At 38.0% G+C, this 17,326-nt stretch overlaps 1 protein-coding gene across 6 annotated transcripts in view; it reads right to left on the bottom strand.

Annotated features, from left to right (window-relative positions):
* The window catches only part of LOC132299418 (uncharacterized), a 45,917-nt gene that overhangs the window by 12,987 nt on the left and 15,604 nt on the right, over positions 1-17,326 (bottom strand). For 5 of the 6 annotated variants that reach the window (XM_059796009.1, XM_059796011.1, XM_059796012.1 and 2 more), the window contains 6 exons: positions 16,805-16,883; positions 14,302-14,485; positions 12,245-12,310; positions 6,908-7,147; positions 5,875-6,081; positions 5,476-5,779 (listed from right to left, as the gene is read on the bottom strand). In XM_059796009.1, coding sequence (XP_059651992.1) covers positions 5,476-5,779; positions 5,875-6,081; positions 6,908-7,147; positions 12,245-12,310; positions 14,302-14,485; positions 16,805-16,883 — 1,080 coding nt within the window. The remainder of the gene's footprint in view (positions 1-5,475; positions 5,780-5,874; positions 6,082-6,907; positions 7,148-12,244; positions 12,311-14,301; positions 14,486-16,804; positions 16,884-17,326) is intronic. The other variant, XM_059796014.1, reaches the window with a different exon arrangement.

Raw genomic sequence — 17,326 nt, 5'->3', positions numbered from 1 at the left:
TGGTATCAGAGCACTAGGTACTCTTTCTGGGATAAAATATTTCATCATTTACAGATTTCATAGCAGCTTGGAGTTCAGTTTTTTACAGAAGAAAAAAGAGATGTCAGAGGTTACACAAACCAGCTCTCAATCGGAGGAACCTACAATCCAACAACAGGTTCCTGGAGATCTACAGAACATTCAAGCTGCGTATAGGCTGAATGGAACGAACTATTTAAAGTGGTCTCAACTTGTTCAAACCTTTCTGAAAGGGAAGGGCAAGCTCAACCATCTTCTTGGAAAAGGGCCTAAGAAAGAAGATCCAAAGTTTGCTGCTTGGGACGAAGAAGACTCAATGGTCATGTCATGGCTATGGAATGCTATGGTACCTGAGATAAGTGATACTGTCATGTTTTTGACAACCACTCAAGAGATATGGGAGGCGATCAGACAAACTTATTCGAAGAAAAATGATGCAGCCCAGGTGTACGAGATCAAGGTGAAGCTAGCTGCCACAAAACAAGGGAACAAGACTGTAACAGAGTATGCCAACACTCTGAAAAATTTGTGGTACGAGTTGGACTATTACCAGGTTCTCGAGATGAAGAACAGTGAGGATGCTGCGTTGTTGAAGGCTTTCATAGAAAAAGACCGAATCTATGATTTCTTAGCAGGCCTTAATCCGGAATTCGATACTGTAAGAGTTCAGACTTTGGGGAAAGGATTATCCTCCCTAAATGAAGCAATTGCAACTATTCGTGCTGAAGAGAGCAGGAGAGGAGTTATGTTGGATTCACAGCCATTGGAAGGATCGGCACTCCTTACAACCGCTGCTAGTGAGCGAACTTTGGAGAAGAAGTCTTCAGCTATTACTGATTATAAGAAATTTGACCCGAAGAGGACATTCAAAGAGAATCTGGTATGTAACTATTGCAAGAAAACTGGTCATACGAAGGACACCTGCTATAAGCTACATGGAAGGCCACAAAATATGAATCAGTCAAACTGGAATTCCGGAGGAAGAAGCTGGTAGCAAAAGGGAAAAGCCTACGTTGCACAAAATAGCACTAATAATACCAGTGATCAACCGAATTCCAGCAGCAGAGAATTCTGTAAGGAAGACATTGATCGCCTCCGATCCCTTCTTAATTCACTCGAAGAACCTACAGGTGCCTGTTCATTAGCACTTTCTGGTATGTATTCTGGTTCTCATGCTCTTAGTGTCTCAGATAATGTTTTAATCCACCCACACTCTTGGATTGTCGACTCAGGCGCAACCGACCATATGACCAACTCATCCCAATCTTTTTCTTCTTATAAACCATGCCCAAGTAATAAAAAGATCACCATAGCTGATGGGAATTTCGTCACTGTTGCAGGACAGGGGGACATATCCTTAGGACCTTCCTTGTGTCTTAAAAATGTTTTACATGTGCCCAAATTGACAACCAATCTTTTATCTGTCAAACAAATCACCAAGGATATGAACTGCAATCTTATTTTCTCAAAAAATTCATGTGTGTTTCAGGACCGAGCTTCGGGGAAGACGATTGGACATGCTAAAGAAAAGGATGGTCTCTACTGTCTCGAGCCCATGAGTGGAAAAGTGAGTACTGGAATTGGTTATTCATCTGTGCTTCTGTCTGATTCCTTCACAAATAAAGACAAGATTCTCCTTCATCATTTTCAGCTTGGTCATCCTTCCTTCAGAACTCTTAGTCTTATGTTTTCTTCTTTGTTTAAAAATGTTGATTTGAAACAACTTCATTGTGATATTTGTGAAATTGCCAAACATAAACGTGTTTCCTTTCCTTTGAACAATAATAAATCATCAGTTCCTTTTTATTTGATGCACAGTGATGTTTGGGGTCCTTCACGGGTTGCTAATTATTCTGGGGCACGTTGGTTTGTCATTTTTATAGATGATTGTACGCGGGTAACTTAGACTTTTCTCATGAAGCAAAAATCTGATGTAGCCAATATCTTTCCAATATTTCATAACATGATAAAAACACAGTTTGGGGTGAAAATTAAAAGGGTGAGGACAGACAACGGGAGAGAATATTTTAACCAAATTCTTTCACCATATTTGAATCAAGAGGGAATAGTTCATGAGTCCTCATGCATTGACACACCCCAACAAAATGGGGTGGCCGAAAGAAAGAATGGACATCTTCTTGAAACTACCCGTGCTCTTCTTTTTCAAAGACAAGTTCCAAAATATTTTTGAGGGGAAGCCGTTCTTACAGCCACTCATCTCATCAACCAATTACCTACCGAAGTCTTAGATTTTAGAAGTCCTTGGGAAACACTTTCACATCATTTTCCAGACTTCCTTACTCCAAACAGGTTGTCTCCTCGGGTATTTGGTTGTGTTATCTTTACTCATGTTCATGCTCACAATCGAAGCAAACTTGATCCCCGAGCACTTAAATGTATTTTTATAGGTTACTCTTCAACTCAAAAAGGTTACAAATGTCCACCTACTCCGAAAACCTACATTTCAATTGATGTCACATTTGTTGAACATGAGAGTTTCTTTCATCATCCTTCTCCTCGGGGGGAGGTAACAAGTGATGAAAAGGATGATGATGCCGATGTCCTCGATTTCGATCTTATGCCCAAATTGTCACCACCATCTTTGAGTCCAAGTTCTGCAACCACTCCTGCCTCGGTTTCCTATGGTTCCCCTCTTATCGCGGCTTCTCCAAGTCCGGATCACATTCATTCCCAGGTTTCACTACCTACTTCCGATCCCAGTTTTGATATTCCTCCGCTTCAAAATCCAAGTGTGACATCTCTTGAATCTCAACCACAATCTCCTCCTAAAAATCCAACTCCATCAATCAATCCAGTAGTCACTAAACCACTTCAAGTTTTTTCGAGAAGGAAGGGAGGCAAGACTAATCCGAAGCAAGCCCAAAAGTCAGAACCTATGCTTGGGAAAGAAACCACTCAGGAGAAAAACACTACTTAGGTAAACAATTCCACTCTTGTGTTTGATGAGACTGATTTAGAACTACCCATTGCAGTTCGAAAAGGTACCCGAAGGTGTACACAACATCCACTCTCTCATTTTGTTTCCTTTGAAAAATTATCTCCCTCACATAAAGCCTTCCTTACTCAGCTAAACTCAATAGCCGTTCCTAAAACATTGTCTGAGGCATTAAACAGCAGGGAATGGAAGCAGGCCATGAAAGTTGAGATGGACGCACTGGAAAAGAACAAGACTTGGGAGATGGTCGAATTACCGAAGGGAAAAAAAACTGTGGGATGCAAATGGGTGTTTTCAGTAAAATTCAATGCAGATGGATCTCTTGAAAGGTACAAGGCAAGGCTAGTAGCAAAAGGATATACCCAGACCTTTGGTGTTGATTATCAAGAAACTTTTGCCCCAGTGGCAAAAATGAACACAATAAGAATTTTACTGTCTCTGGTTGCTAACTTTGATTGGACTTTGCAGCAGTTTGATGTAAAAAATGCATTTCTGCATGGAGATCTTGAAGAAGAAATATATATGGACGCTCCTCCAGGATTTAGTTTTCCGAAGAAGAATAGGGTATGCAGACTAAGGAAGGCACTGTACGGACTGAAGCAATCCCCCAGGGCTTGGTTTGGCAGGTTTGCAAGAGCAATGTTAGCAATGGGTTACAAACAAAGTCAAGGTGATCATACTTTGTTCATAAAACACTCTTCTTCAGGGGGAGTTACAGTCCTCATTGTATACGTAGATGATATTATTGTCACTGGCAATGATCAAGCTGAAAGGGAAACTCTTAAAGCTAAACTGGCCACGGAATTTGAAATAAAAGACCTAGGCAAGCTGAAATACTTCCTGGGAATTGAAGTTGCTCGCTCCAAAGAAGGAATTTTCGTCTCACAACAAAAGTATGTTATTGATTTACTGAAAGAAACAGGAAAGATAGGCTGTAAGCCCGTGAAGACTCCCATTGAACCGAATCATAAGCTTGGAGAAGCTGTTGATGATGAGCTAGTTAACAAAGGAATGTATCAAAGACTTGTTGGAAGATTAATCTACTTGTCTCACACCAGGCCTGACATCGCCTATGCAGTTAGTGCAGTGAGCCAATTTATGCACAACCCAAAGGAAGTACATCTCCAAGCAGTATACAGAATCCTGCAATATCTAAAATCTAGTCCAGGTCGAGGCATATTGTTCAAGAGAGGATTGTGCTTGAACTTAGAAGTTTACACAGACTCAGACTATGCAAGTTCAGTTTCAGATAGAAGATCAACCTCGGGTTATTGTGCCTTCCTAGGTGGGAATCTTGTTACATGGAGGAGCAAAAAGCAGCCAGTAGTTGCAAGGTCAAGTGCAGAAGCTGAATTTCGTGCCATGGCTTTAGGAATATGTGAATTATTATGGTTGAAAATAGTCCTGAAGGATCTTGGAGTTTCAATTAAGAGGCCGATGAAGTTATACTGTGATAACAAGTCAGCCATCAATATTGCACATAATCCAGTGCAACATGACCGCACCAAGCATGTGGAAGTTGATCGCCACTTCATAAAGGAAAAGCTCGATAATGGACTAATTTGCACTCCGTATGTCTCAACAAGAGGACAACTAGCTGATGTACTAACCAAAGGGTTAGCCAGTCCTGCGTTTCAAAGAATTGTCTGCAAGCTGGGGATGGAAGATATTTATTCCCCAGCTTGAGGGGGAGTGTTGGAGAATTACGTGATTTATGTAATTGTTAGATAAATTTGGAAAGTATTAACTGTCTGATTTTGTACTAATTACAGGCTAATATAGCTGGTGTATTAAAGTTTAGGTTGACTTATTTTATTTTCTGATCTTAGGGATTTGATTGTATACTCCTTAATTTGCTGGATTCTGATCTGATTGTATTCAGCCTATAAAGGCCAGGCTGCTTTCTATTAGAAAGTAATGAAACCCAATTCATTATTAATAACTCACACATATCCACTATATTGAGCATAGTTTGGATTTATTAGCAAAATTTATAATCAAAACAATTACTAGTACAATACCCTATTGCATGCTTCATTCCTTCAGACTACCATTACCTAAGGTTTTCTTCTAAAATTTTACCATTTTTTCAATTTTCCCTAATTTTTTGTCAATAATTCTGGAATTCGGGATGATTATGAAAGCCTAGATCTATGACTATGACTTCAATATAAGACGCAGAATACCTCAAAAAACACCACAATTATATATAGTTTAATGCAAAATATAAAATGTGCTCTCTCCATGACATTTATATGGGTGAAAGTGAAACTAAAGTGCATGGGCATGTAACTTCAACATCATACTTCTCCAAAAACATTTAAATGATCTTTTTTTCACTTCTCCCAGAAAAAGATGATGCTGTTCAACTATTTTGTCACCAGATACATTTATTGAAAAATAAATACAACTTAATATAAATTCATGATGAAAAAGGTGGTGACTAGTGGTTTATTAAGCTGCATCCAAACTGTAAGATAGGATAATGAAAAATCTGATACCTGCAAGAGCATCATGATTAGGGCCATAGCTTGACTCATTCCCCAAGGACCACGAAATAATGCATGCATGATTCTTGTCCCTCTCCACCATGCCAATTACACGATCCATCATAGCAGAAGCCCAACATGGTTCCAGTGTAGGATGCTTTACATGCCCAGAAAGATCAAAACCATGTGTCTCGATATTGGCTTCATCTATCATATACACGCCAAACAAATCACACAACTCATACCATCGGGAATGTTGGGGATAATGGCAGTTTCTAACAGCATTGATATTGTTTTGCTTCATTAGAATCAAATCCTACAAGCAGAAGAATAATCAGAATCTCACAGTAAAACAGAACCACCATAAACAACTGCAACATTAAACATGCAGAGAGCAAATATGAGGCTAACCATAATCATACAGGGCTCCAAGTTTGTCTTTCCGAGACGTGGATGGTGTTCATGTCTATTTACCCCTCTTATTATTACTGGATGCCCATTTACAAGTAGCTGCTTTGGGGCTTTTGATACTTGACGTATACCAATTTGGCATGATTCACAGTCAACTACATCGCCTGATGCATCTCTGAGGGTGATAACAAGAGTATAAAGGTTTGGCTGTAAACAGATAAAAGAAGCAAAGGCAAAATGAACATGTGAACAAAATTGGGTCCAAATCTGTGGAAGAACAATAGCAGATAAATTGTGATGGTACTTGAACAAAATGAAAATAAAAATTCTGAGTGTGTAAAGTCTTGTGATATTCAAAAACAAAACAACCAACCAAAAAAAATACTTTATAAAAATAAATCCTTTGGACATGTTAACAGAGCACTATAGTTTTTCAACCTTCTCGGTCCTTTCCAACTGTGTCTGTTTCGTACTTCTTATAATGGGTTATATGTTATCAACCACCTACTCTAAAAGCTTAAGTTGTTAGAGAGGGTGTAACTTAAATATATAAATCCTTCAACACGCCCCCTCATGTGTGGCCTTCTTTTGGTCCAACAAGTGTTTAAATTTTAATTATCAGGGTGAAGGTAAGGTTTGAATACAGGATCTCACCTGCTCCGATATACCATGCTAACAGGTTATCTACTCTAAAAGCACAAGCTGTTAGAGAGGGTGTAACTTAAATATATAAATCCTTTAACAATATTTAACTAGAGAACTCAATAAATAAAAAGAGCATTGAACAGAAGTGCAGAGTAACCTCAAAAGAACAAAGGTTGAAGCATACAACTGCAGCGAACTATTGAAGAGCTAATATATTACCAATATGAGGTTAAAACAATTTGCCATTCAATTTACATGCAATAAATATGTTCTAGACTTGAGGTTAAATTATTCAAAATCTTGTTTGGGAGCCAGCTATTTTTCAATAAGATGCAAACTGCCGAAATGTTAACTGAAAAGAAAATCTAAATGAGCTGAGATTCCTCACTTGCTCTGCAGACCAAAGCTTGGGCATTTGCAGTTTCCCCACAAGTAAGTATCCGTGAAATCCTCGCCTCATACCAGAGGACTGATAAAGTTCCAAATGAGTCACATCAGATGAAAGCAGATCAACATTTCCATCGTTGCCATACCAACTCCCATTGTCATAAACTGTAGCTTCAATAGTGAAGTTGGAAAGGACATTATCCTTGTTTGTTTCTCCTGTGTTATCAAATTTCACTTCGACCTGGATTATCAATACAAAACAGAATGAATTACATACATTTGCCAGATATGTTATCAGTAATTACTAATAAAAGCACTGTAATCACAATACATCATAATCTTTTCATGTGACAGTTACTCTGAGCACATGGATGGAATTACGTCCTCTAAAGCCATTGCATACTCATCCATTCAACTGAGTAGCATCGATTCTGCAGGGGTGTGGCTTACAATCATAAGGGTTAGAGGTTGTTCTTTTATCCTCAAGGAAATTTGTCATATGAGGTTAAATGCATTGGTTGATGGAAGGTCAACAAAATAAAAAGTCTCTACAGTCTCTATAAATCCCAAGGGACTTGGCCCTTAAAAGAGAATCCTCAAGTAGCAAACTAGAAGCCACCAAAAATGAAAATCCAAGGTCACCTTTAAAGGAATCATTGTGGTTAAAGGAACTAAAGAAAGAAGGTTAATGATTCCTAAACTGAATTCAACAATACATATGGAAGGTTACAAACACTGCTACAATATTATCCATATTGCTTAAAATAAAATAGAAACCAGTTTGCTGTTTTGAGAAGGGGCAGGTGTCTCAGACTTAGTTTGAGGGAATACATTTAAACTTGTGATAATGGTTCCATAATGTTAAATATGTACAAATAATCATATTAGCCTCGAGGATAAAAACTTCCTAACAATAAGCAAAAATAGTTTCCTCGATGAAGAAGGATTGCAAATTGAAAACATAATTCTTGTCAACAACCTGTCAGATGCAATTCTAAGAAGAAAAAAAAAAAATGCAAGCACACCTATCTTCTACCACTAACAGTGGTTTAATTGTAAATGAATGAATAGTGCTCTGCTGATAAGGGAGTGGGTGGGTCTAGGAAGTAAGTAGTTTCACTTTCAGACAGTGACATCCTGTCAAATCAATAACATTTCAACATGGCTAAAAAATTGCAAAATATAAAAAGCCCCTACTTCCCAAAAACATAAAGGTTGATCCCCACACCAAAGATCTTCCCAAAAACGAACGCAACTACCATCAGGAACTCTGAATCTGATATGAGAGGAAAAGGCATCCCATCCCTTCCGAATGGATTTCCAAGCCCCAACTCCTCCCGCAATAGAAACCGGACATGTAGTCCATCTACCAACTTCTTCCCCATACCAAGAAGAGACTAATCTATGCCAAGGGTGGTGTCTTTCCTTCCCGTATCTCCACAACCATTTGCCCAGGGGAGCTTGATTAAAATGAATCAATCGTCTAATACCAAGACCACCTAACTTAATAGGCTTGCACTTGCTCCCATCTAACAAGGTGATACTTGAACTCTTCTCCTCTTCCGCCCCAAAGGAAATTCCTTTGAATTTTTTCAATTCTGTTAGCAACGGAGCATGGAATTTGGAACATAGAAAGAAAATATGTGGGAAGGCTTGATAAAGTGCTCTTGATAAGAGTTACTTTGCCCCCCTTAGACAAATATTGCTTCTTCCATCCTGCCAACCTCTTTGCATACCTGTCAATCACAGAATCCCAACTCCCCACTATCTTAGAAGAGGCCCCTAGGGGTAGACCCAAATAAGGAATAGGAAAGGAACTCACCCTATATCCAAGAACTGCAGCTAAAGAAGAGATGTCCTGAACATTCCCAACCAGGACAAGCACACTCTTAGCCACGTTTACCTTTAGCCTGGAGACTGCCTGAAAGCAAGCCAGAATGCACCTCAGATATCTAAGTTGAGACACATCTGCATCACAAAACCAGAGTGTCATCTGCAAATAGCAAATGAGAAATCTCCACCTGATGGTTTATATCTCTTCCCACCCGGAATCCCTTAATGAGACCAAGATCCTCTGCCCTGCGCATAAGTCTGCTTAAGCCATCCATAACAATAAGAGAAAGGAAAGATGACAATGGATCACCTTGTCTTATACCCTGAGTGCACCCAAAGAAACCAGCGGGAGAACAATTCACAAGAGTTGAGAATTTGACAGACGAAAGACATGTCTCAATCCATGTCCTCCATCTACTTCCAAACCCCATTCTTTGAAGCAAATAGAGTAGAAAATTCCAGTTTACATGATCATAAGCTTTCTCAATATCAAGTTTGCATAGAACTCCAGGAAAACCACTGCGCAACCTTGAATCTACACATTCACTGGCAATAAGAACTGAGTCAAGAATTTGCCGTCCTCCAACAAAGGCATTCTGGGAGTCTGAAATAATCCCATCCATAACTTCTCTCATTCTTTGAGCAAGCACCTTAGCTATGAGTTTGTAAATACAACCTACTAAGCTAATAGGACGGAAATCCTTAATATCAGAAGCGTTTCCCTTCTTGGGGATAAGGGCAATAAATGATGCATTTAGCGACTTCTCAAAGACACCAGTAGAATGAAACTCCTGAAAGGTACTCATCACTTCATTTCTCACTACCGCCCAACTTTCCATCAGAAAACGCATGGTAAACCCGTCAGGCCCCGGAGCTTTGTCCACGTTACAACTCGATAAGGCCTTTAGAACTTCTTCTTCGGTAAAGGGAAGCTCTAGCCCACCTCTCTCCAACTCAGAAATAGCCTCAAAAAGGAGTCCATCAAGCTTGGGTTTCCAACCTAAAGATTTTGTGTAAAGCTTCCGATAAAAAGAAACGATCCTACTACGCACCTCTTCCTCCCTCCACAACTCCACACCTTCCACCCATATACATCCTATGTGATTACTCCTTCTATGAGCATTAGCAAGTCTGTGGAAAAATTTTGTATTACGATCTCCCTCTTTCAACCAAAGAGCCCGGGATTTTTGTCACCACGAAATCTCCTCCATACTAGCAATCTTAGCAAGAACTGTCTGACAGGAAGCTCTCTTAGTACAAAGAGACTGCCATCCTCGCCCGCCTCCTCAAGTCGATCAATCTCGGAGAATTTAGCAAAGACTCTATTCTTCCTCCATTTTAGGTTCCCAAAAACATCCTTATTCCACTACTTAAGAGCGAATTTGAGAGCTCTTAATTTCTGTGTTAATATGAAGCTGAGCGCACCTATAACAATCGCTCCCTCCCACCAAGATCGAACTTTCCCTTGGAAGTCCTCCGCTCTCAGCCACATATTCTCAAAACGGAATGCGGTTCTTCGAGAACACAAACCCCCACAATCCAAAAATGTACTGATGAACATTTGATTCTAAATTCTCATCAACATCCAAGAGGTTATTGCAAAATATCTTACAAATGAGCACTTCCATGAAGAAATGAGTACAGAAGAGGTAAAAATGGCTACAAAATGGATATAGTTCTATAGTCTATAATGTGATATTTTGTGTTCCATGGTTATTACAAGCAGGTGATAATGATAGGCTGAAAATAGGAACCAAAAAAGAAAAGGCAATTTAAATCACCCTAAGAAGCATGAGTAGAAAAGTTCTTTTTTTATATATATATTCAAAAAAGTAGAGGAGAGTGGCAACAGCGTTTTAAAATGTATAAAGGCGTGGGAAAGAGGATTCTAGAGCTCAAGCCTTGATTTGGCACATGTTAGGTGAAGTGGGGTCCACTTGCAGTCTTGCATAATTGGGGGGATTGGGTAAAATTGCATAATTTTGGTAAATTGCATCAATTATGGTGAAATTGCATTATTGTGATAAATTGCATCAATTAAGTTATTTGTTACTTTTATTATGCTAGAGTCAACTTTTGATTACCTCAATTGTAAGGTAACCCAAGGGTCATCAGTTGCTATAAAAAGGATACTATGTTACTCTGATTACTCAGTCAATGAATGAATAAAAAATATCTTTTGAGATTTCTTTGTGAGTTATTCACAAATTCTGAGGGTGTGAGGCCTTCTCTAGGCGTGATACCTAGGCTTATTGGAGTGATTCCAATAGGTTTTTTCTTGTTTTTAGTCCTTTCTCTCTACTAACAGCTCTTGAAACCCAATCCTATTCATTTGAACTTTCAGCCCAAAACTCTTATTTACTTACTTCTATTTGAGTCTGTTCTTATCCTACATCACCCTTTGATAGAAAAATTTGTGGCCTTGGAATTTTGAATATAAGAATTATTAGACTCAAAGGTGACAATAATATACTTTAATCTCTTCGAAAAACCCGATTCTTTAAGAGGGTACAAAGAAGACATCTCTAGGGTGCTAAAACTAAAAAAGCCCTAATATTCTCAAAAGATATATCTTCCAGAATCAAGTACTTCAATAAGTATAAGTCCCTTAAAGTACTACCATAACTGCAATCTATATATAAAGGTACCATCGTATAACCCAACAATCCTAGACATTAAAATCTAATCTCGGAGATTTATGACAACTTGAACCAAAAAAAGAAGAAGAGAAAGAGGGAGATAGAACAAAAGCTGATACTAAAACAATTGATATAGCATGAACAGTGTCAAGCTGCAACGACCCACTCCACCACATTGTATGATATTATTGTCCGCTTTGAGCTCGAGCCCGAACAGTTTTGCTCTTGAGTTCTACCCCAAAAGGCCTCATACCAATTGGAGTGACACCTACATATATAGCAATTCCCCTTTCCACACCCAGGCGATGTGGGATTGTGCACCTGTAGCTTGCCCAATGTGATAGCCTATGAGTGTCTCTTGCACCTGCCCACAAGGTCGCCACAATCACCCTCCTTTGGGGCCCGACGTCCCCGTTGGCCACACTTCCGGCTGGGTCAGACTCTGATACCATTTGTAACGATCCAATCCACTACATGGTATGATATTGTCTACTTTGGGCCCGAGCGCACATGGTTTTAATCTTGAGTTTTACCCCAAAAGGCCTTGTACCTATTGGATTGACACACCTACATATATAGTACTTCCCCTTTCCACACCCAGGTGATATGGGATTGTGCACCTGTAACTCGACTAGTGTGGTAGTCTGCCAGTGCCTTTTGCACTCACCCACAAGATCGCCACACAAGCTAAAGTAAACAATCCTAGACACAACAATTTTAATCTCAGACATACATCATAATATAAAGAATGAGATAAAATGAAACTTCTCAGACAGCAGAGGATAAAAATTCATACAAAACAAGTACATAATACAAATTTGTAGACTATTTGCTTTTGGGGGGGGGGGGGGGGGGGATCACGTTACCTGTATATCTGCATAGGAAAAGTTTTCTGCCAAGCTTGATTTGAAGAAATAGTCTGCAATGAATACCTGCATAAAAAATTGTTCATCAATCTATGATTACGCAATACATTATATGAGTTAAGATAGACAATAGACACACAGGAAAGAAGAGAACAAGCCTTACATAAGAAAGTATATCAGCTTAATTAAAATCAAGCAAGTATTAGGTATGCAAAACACAGAGATGGTGACAAATAGCTAGATTTTTGTTCCAATATTCTAACCCACCATGACCATGAATCACCTCACTCCAGCAATACCTCACAGAAAACCCAATCTTATAGGCAGGTGAACTCTTTATCTTTGTTTAAAATTTTTGTTGTTAGGGTTGTAATAGAAAGCCTTGCAGAGAAATTAGAAGAGATCTTTAGGAACCAATTATCTCTCACCCTTTAGTTTATAGAAAATACACCAATATTTTGAAACTGCAACCTGTTGCTACATTATAATATGTACTCAATTGACCTCAACGCACGAGATTAATCTCAAGAAATTGCTAAACTTGGGATTGAAAATCTCATACACCAACTTACCAGAAAAATAATAATAATAAGGAAAAAATTGAGACTCTTTTCAGCAAGGACCCAAGTTGTAAAGCAGAGGTTTTACAAAGATTCTCTTTTAAAAGATGGGGATCTCAGAATTCATCCAACAATTCCATTCAACAAGACTAATACAGGCAATTTAGTCTATTAATTAAGAAAGTTTTGGGTTCAATGTCAGTATCATGTGTTTCGGGTGCTACAGTGTTTCTGACTATAATGAATTGACTTCTTGTGATGTCCCACATTGCCTGGGGGGAGAGATTTGATGACACTTATATCATGTGTGGACACCTTCCAACTATGTAGACGCGTTTTGAGGAAAACCATGAGCACTAAGAGGAGACTGTGCAAAGTTGACAATATCTACACGGTGTGGGTGATTTGTGACAAATGATATCAGAGCCAATCCCCAATTGGAAATGGGGGAGCGCTCACAAGCCTATGAGGGTCACGCCAGAGAAGACACTGGATCCCAAGAGGGGGGTGATTGTGACGTCCCACTTTGCCTAGGGGAGAGGTTTGATGACACTTATATGTGTGGACACCTTCCAACAATGTAGATGCACTTTAAGGAAAACCGTGACCATCGAGAGGAGAGTGTGCAAAGCAGACAATATCTACATGGTGTGGGCAGGTCATGACACTTCTTATGATGGTCTTAATCTCGGGAAAGAAATTCTTATCAATCAAACAAATTTTAAAAGGTTGACCCCATTTAAAGTGGGTAATGGAGAGGAAGTCAGAATCTAGTCAAAAAATAATAATCAGTTCCGTTTTGGATTAGAAACGACCAGTTTTACTAAAATTGGGAGGAGAAAAACCATACAAATAGACACTTACAGGGAAATAAAATACCATACAAATGGGAAAGGATGATGAGTCCTTCACTTTCATGGTACCAAAATCAATCTGATTAGGAAAAAAAAAAAAAAGGAAAGAAAGAAGAAAATGAAAAAATAAGAATAACAAAGCTACAAACTCAATTCCTAATACCCAATCATGGGGGTAAAAGTGGCCTCCAAAAGGGATTAATATAGTGTCTCTTTGGTTAGGCAAATAGTCTTCTCTTTTCATTAGTCAATCTTAGGAATCATTTGATCTCTATGTTTAAAACATTCATTATGCCAACAGTTTCATGCATAAGACATCCTACTTACAGATATATGGTTAAGACTCCCAAACGCACAATGTTGTTTTAGTCCTTCAACATTCAAGACCAGCTCTATCTTGAACTCTCTCCACATACTGGTAACCATGGTTCATAAAGCAAAAACACTCAAGTAATACATTCAATTGCCACCAACCAATTTAATATAAGTTGCCTGTTACATATTATTTTATGTTAAATTTCATATATTACTCTTCTTTGACATCAGTCATCGTAAAAACTACCACTTATAAGTTTTAATCATTTTAAAAGCAAAAATTTGAATTAGCTCCCCCTATGAAGACAAAACAGAAGAGAAAATAAACCTTTGGCTTGGCTAGAAGAAGCACATCACGATGGATGCCAGATAACCACCAGTGATCTTGATCTTCAAGGTAAGAACCATCGCTCCATCTATATACTTGAACAGCCAGAACGTTCTTCTTGTCTGATCCACATGGATGACAGAAATCAGTGATTTCAAACTCAGCAGGTAATCTACTATCCTGACTGACCTAACAAATGTAGGAATAATTGTTAGTGCATGCATAAAAGATTCTGATTAAACTATTCAGCTCTAAAGCCTCTTATTCAACTTCAAGCATGCATGGGGAGCCCAAAAGAATGAGATTTCTATATAACAAGATGCACATTATTTTATAAAAAAAGTTATTATTAGATTACCCTTATAATGACATAAAATTCTCGTAAAACTTGCAGTAAGGTAGTCTTTAGAGAGGTCATTGCTTGGTGCAACATTAAAAACACAAGTTGACAGCATGGGAAAGCGGACTGGAGTCTGATAGTAACCACTTGTGCATAAAATGTCAAAAGTTAATCCTGTATCTAATGCGCTCCCTCCGAATTAGTGAGACCAACACTGTGTAATGACATTTTAACTGTTAGAGAGTTGTTATATTTTATATATATTTTAGGGTAAAGTTAGCTTTGTCTTTTCCTTTATTTTTAGTTATGGATTATTACTTTATCCTCTTCTTTGTAATAAGACATTCTGTAATTTACAATAGAGATTTCTTATTCTTTACTGGTCGTACAAACCTTTTCATGGTATCAGAGCCAGTGCCGACCTGGGCAATCACAACAGTGGTGATCGCATCTCACAATCTCTCAAATGCCGCAACAGTTTGAAATGAAGGATGTTGGTCCTCTTTGCTACTTTCTTTTTTGTTGATAAGTGTCCTCTTAGCTACTTTCTTGGCATTGAAGTAGCTCATTCACCCAAAGGTTATCTTCTCTCTCAGTCTAAGTATGCATCAGATGTTATTCACAGGGCTCATCTCACAGCTGAGACTCCTCTAGACTTAAATGTTCAATATACTCCTATTGATGGTGCCTGTTTGGCTGATCACACTTTGTATCAAGTTATAATGGCAATTTAGTATATCTCACTGTCACTTGACCTGATGTTACCTATGCTGTTCACATTGTCAACCAATTTGTATCCTCTCCGACTACTGTGCACTAGGGTGCAGTTCTTCATTTCTTGCACTATCTTCGGGGTACTTTGCACCAGAGTTTATTGTTTTCTTCTACATCAGTTTCGAAGTTACAAGCTTTTTCTGATGCTGACTGGGCTGGGGATTTCTCAGATCATAAGTCTACCATTGGTTTCTTTGTTTTTCTAGGAGATTCTCTAATTTCTTGGAAAAGCAAGAAACGTTGTCTGCTCCAATGACTTCTTCACGAAGTCCCACACCATTCTGCGTTTTCAATGTCTTCTTAGCAAACTCTCGATGCTTCTCACTGTCACATAGTGAGTTTGAAAAGGGGGGTGTGGGGGCGTTAGAGAGTTGTTATATTTTATAGAATTTTAGGGTAAGGGTAGCTTTGTCTTTTCCTATATTTTAATTAGGGATTATTACTTTATCCTCTTCTTTGTAATACAACATTCTGTAATTTAAAATAGAGAATTCTTCTTCTTTACTGGTCGTACAAACCTTTTCATTAACGACCCAATGCAATCTTTAAAAGCAATTTTGTTAAAAATGATTTCCTTAGCTAGAAAAAGTAGTAAGAAAAATTCATATATAATGTTGTAAGAAGCATTTTTCCTTTTTTTTTTATAATAAAACATATCTTTAAATTCTAAAGGTATAAATTTACCATATTATATCAGAAGCACTCTTCCATTTAACCCAACCTGTTTTAATTCTATGAGTAACATCTGTTGTCAAGGGGCTTATTTGTTATTACTTATATAGTGTTAGGTGAATTTCTAAAACTTGTTAGTATAAATATAATGTGGTGGAAGGATGAAAGTATTCTTTCATTCTTTCTCTCTTTCCCCATCTCTCTCTCTTTTTCTCTCCTCCTCTTTCTCTTCTTCTTCTTCTTCTTCTTCTTCTTCTTCTTCTTCTTCTTCTACTTTACTCTTGTTTTGATTATCTCTTAAAGTCAACAACATCATCTCAAATATCTCACCGTCTGTGAATAATCAAGCCTACAAGTGTTCAGTGTAATTTTTACACTTAGATTTCATCTTTATCAATAAGAACAATGAAAGACCATTAGAAGTGTTCTGTCTATGTATGGATTTTTCACCCATTCTATTTGTCACATGATTGATATATATATTCCATCTCCTTTTCTTATTTACTTTTCTTGCTCAAACACTTCCAATTTCACAATCTATTTAACGAAATGAGTTATATCTTCCTTGAAATTATGCATAATTGCTGTCGAAATAGCTAATTTTTCACAAAGACTGAAAAAATATCATGCAACAACTAGAGTGTAAAAAAAAAAAAGACTCAGAGCAGTCTAATCAAATAATTTACAGAAATTCACTTAAATATAGGCATGACAAACCTATATCCAACAGGAACCCCATTTATCCATGCATGGAAAGCAGAATCAACAGCTTCAAAGTGTAAAAAAATCCTACGACCTGTCAAGCACCAATTGGTTATTAATTGCATTACCAGAGAAATATTTGAGACGACATTTCACAATAATGGAAAATAAAAATATTTAGGGCCACAAAACACCATGGGAAAAGTTAACACCAACAATATCTATAATGGCTTTATTTACTTTCATTTATGAGATTTCACAACTGGTAAAATTCTATTGTTGTGTGTATATTTGTGTGCATGTGTGTGAGAAAGAAAGAGAGGGAGAGAGACGGGGGGGGGGGGGGGGGGGGGGGGGAGAGAGAAATCATTGAAACCAAATATATATTAAGTAGAGCATTGAGCCATTGAACCAGATATCATAAAGCAGATAAATATTTTCTTGTGATATAAACTAGATAAAATATTTGATCATTATATTGTAAACCTTAGGTTTTAGATCTAAAACACAACACCTCTTGCAACCAAGTGATGGACC

Source organism: Cornus florida, unplaced genomic scaffold (genome assembly GCF_030987335.1).
Source record: "Cornus florida cultivar Cherokee Brave unplaced genomic scaffold, ASM3098733v1 CherokeeBrave_3.0.0_Hap2_Chr03, whole genome shotgun sequence".
NCBI lineage: Eukaryota > Viridiplantae > Streptophyta > Magnoliopsida > Cornales > Cornaceae > Cornus > Cornus florida.
Note: the sequence above shows the minus strand (reverse complement) of the source record. Positions and strands in the feature narration are given on the sequence as shown.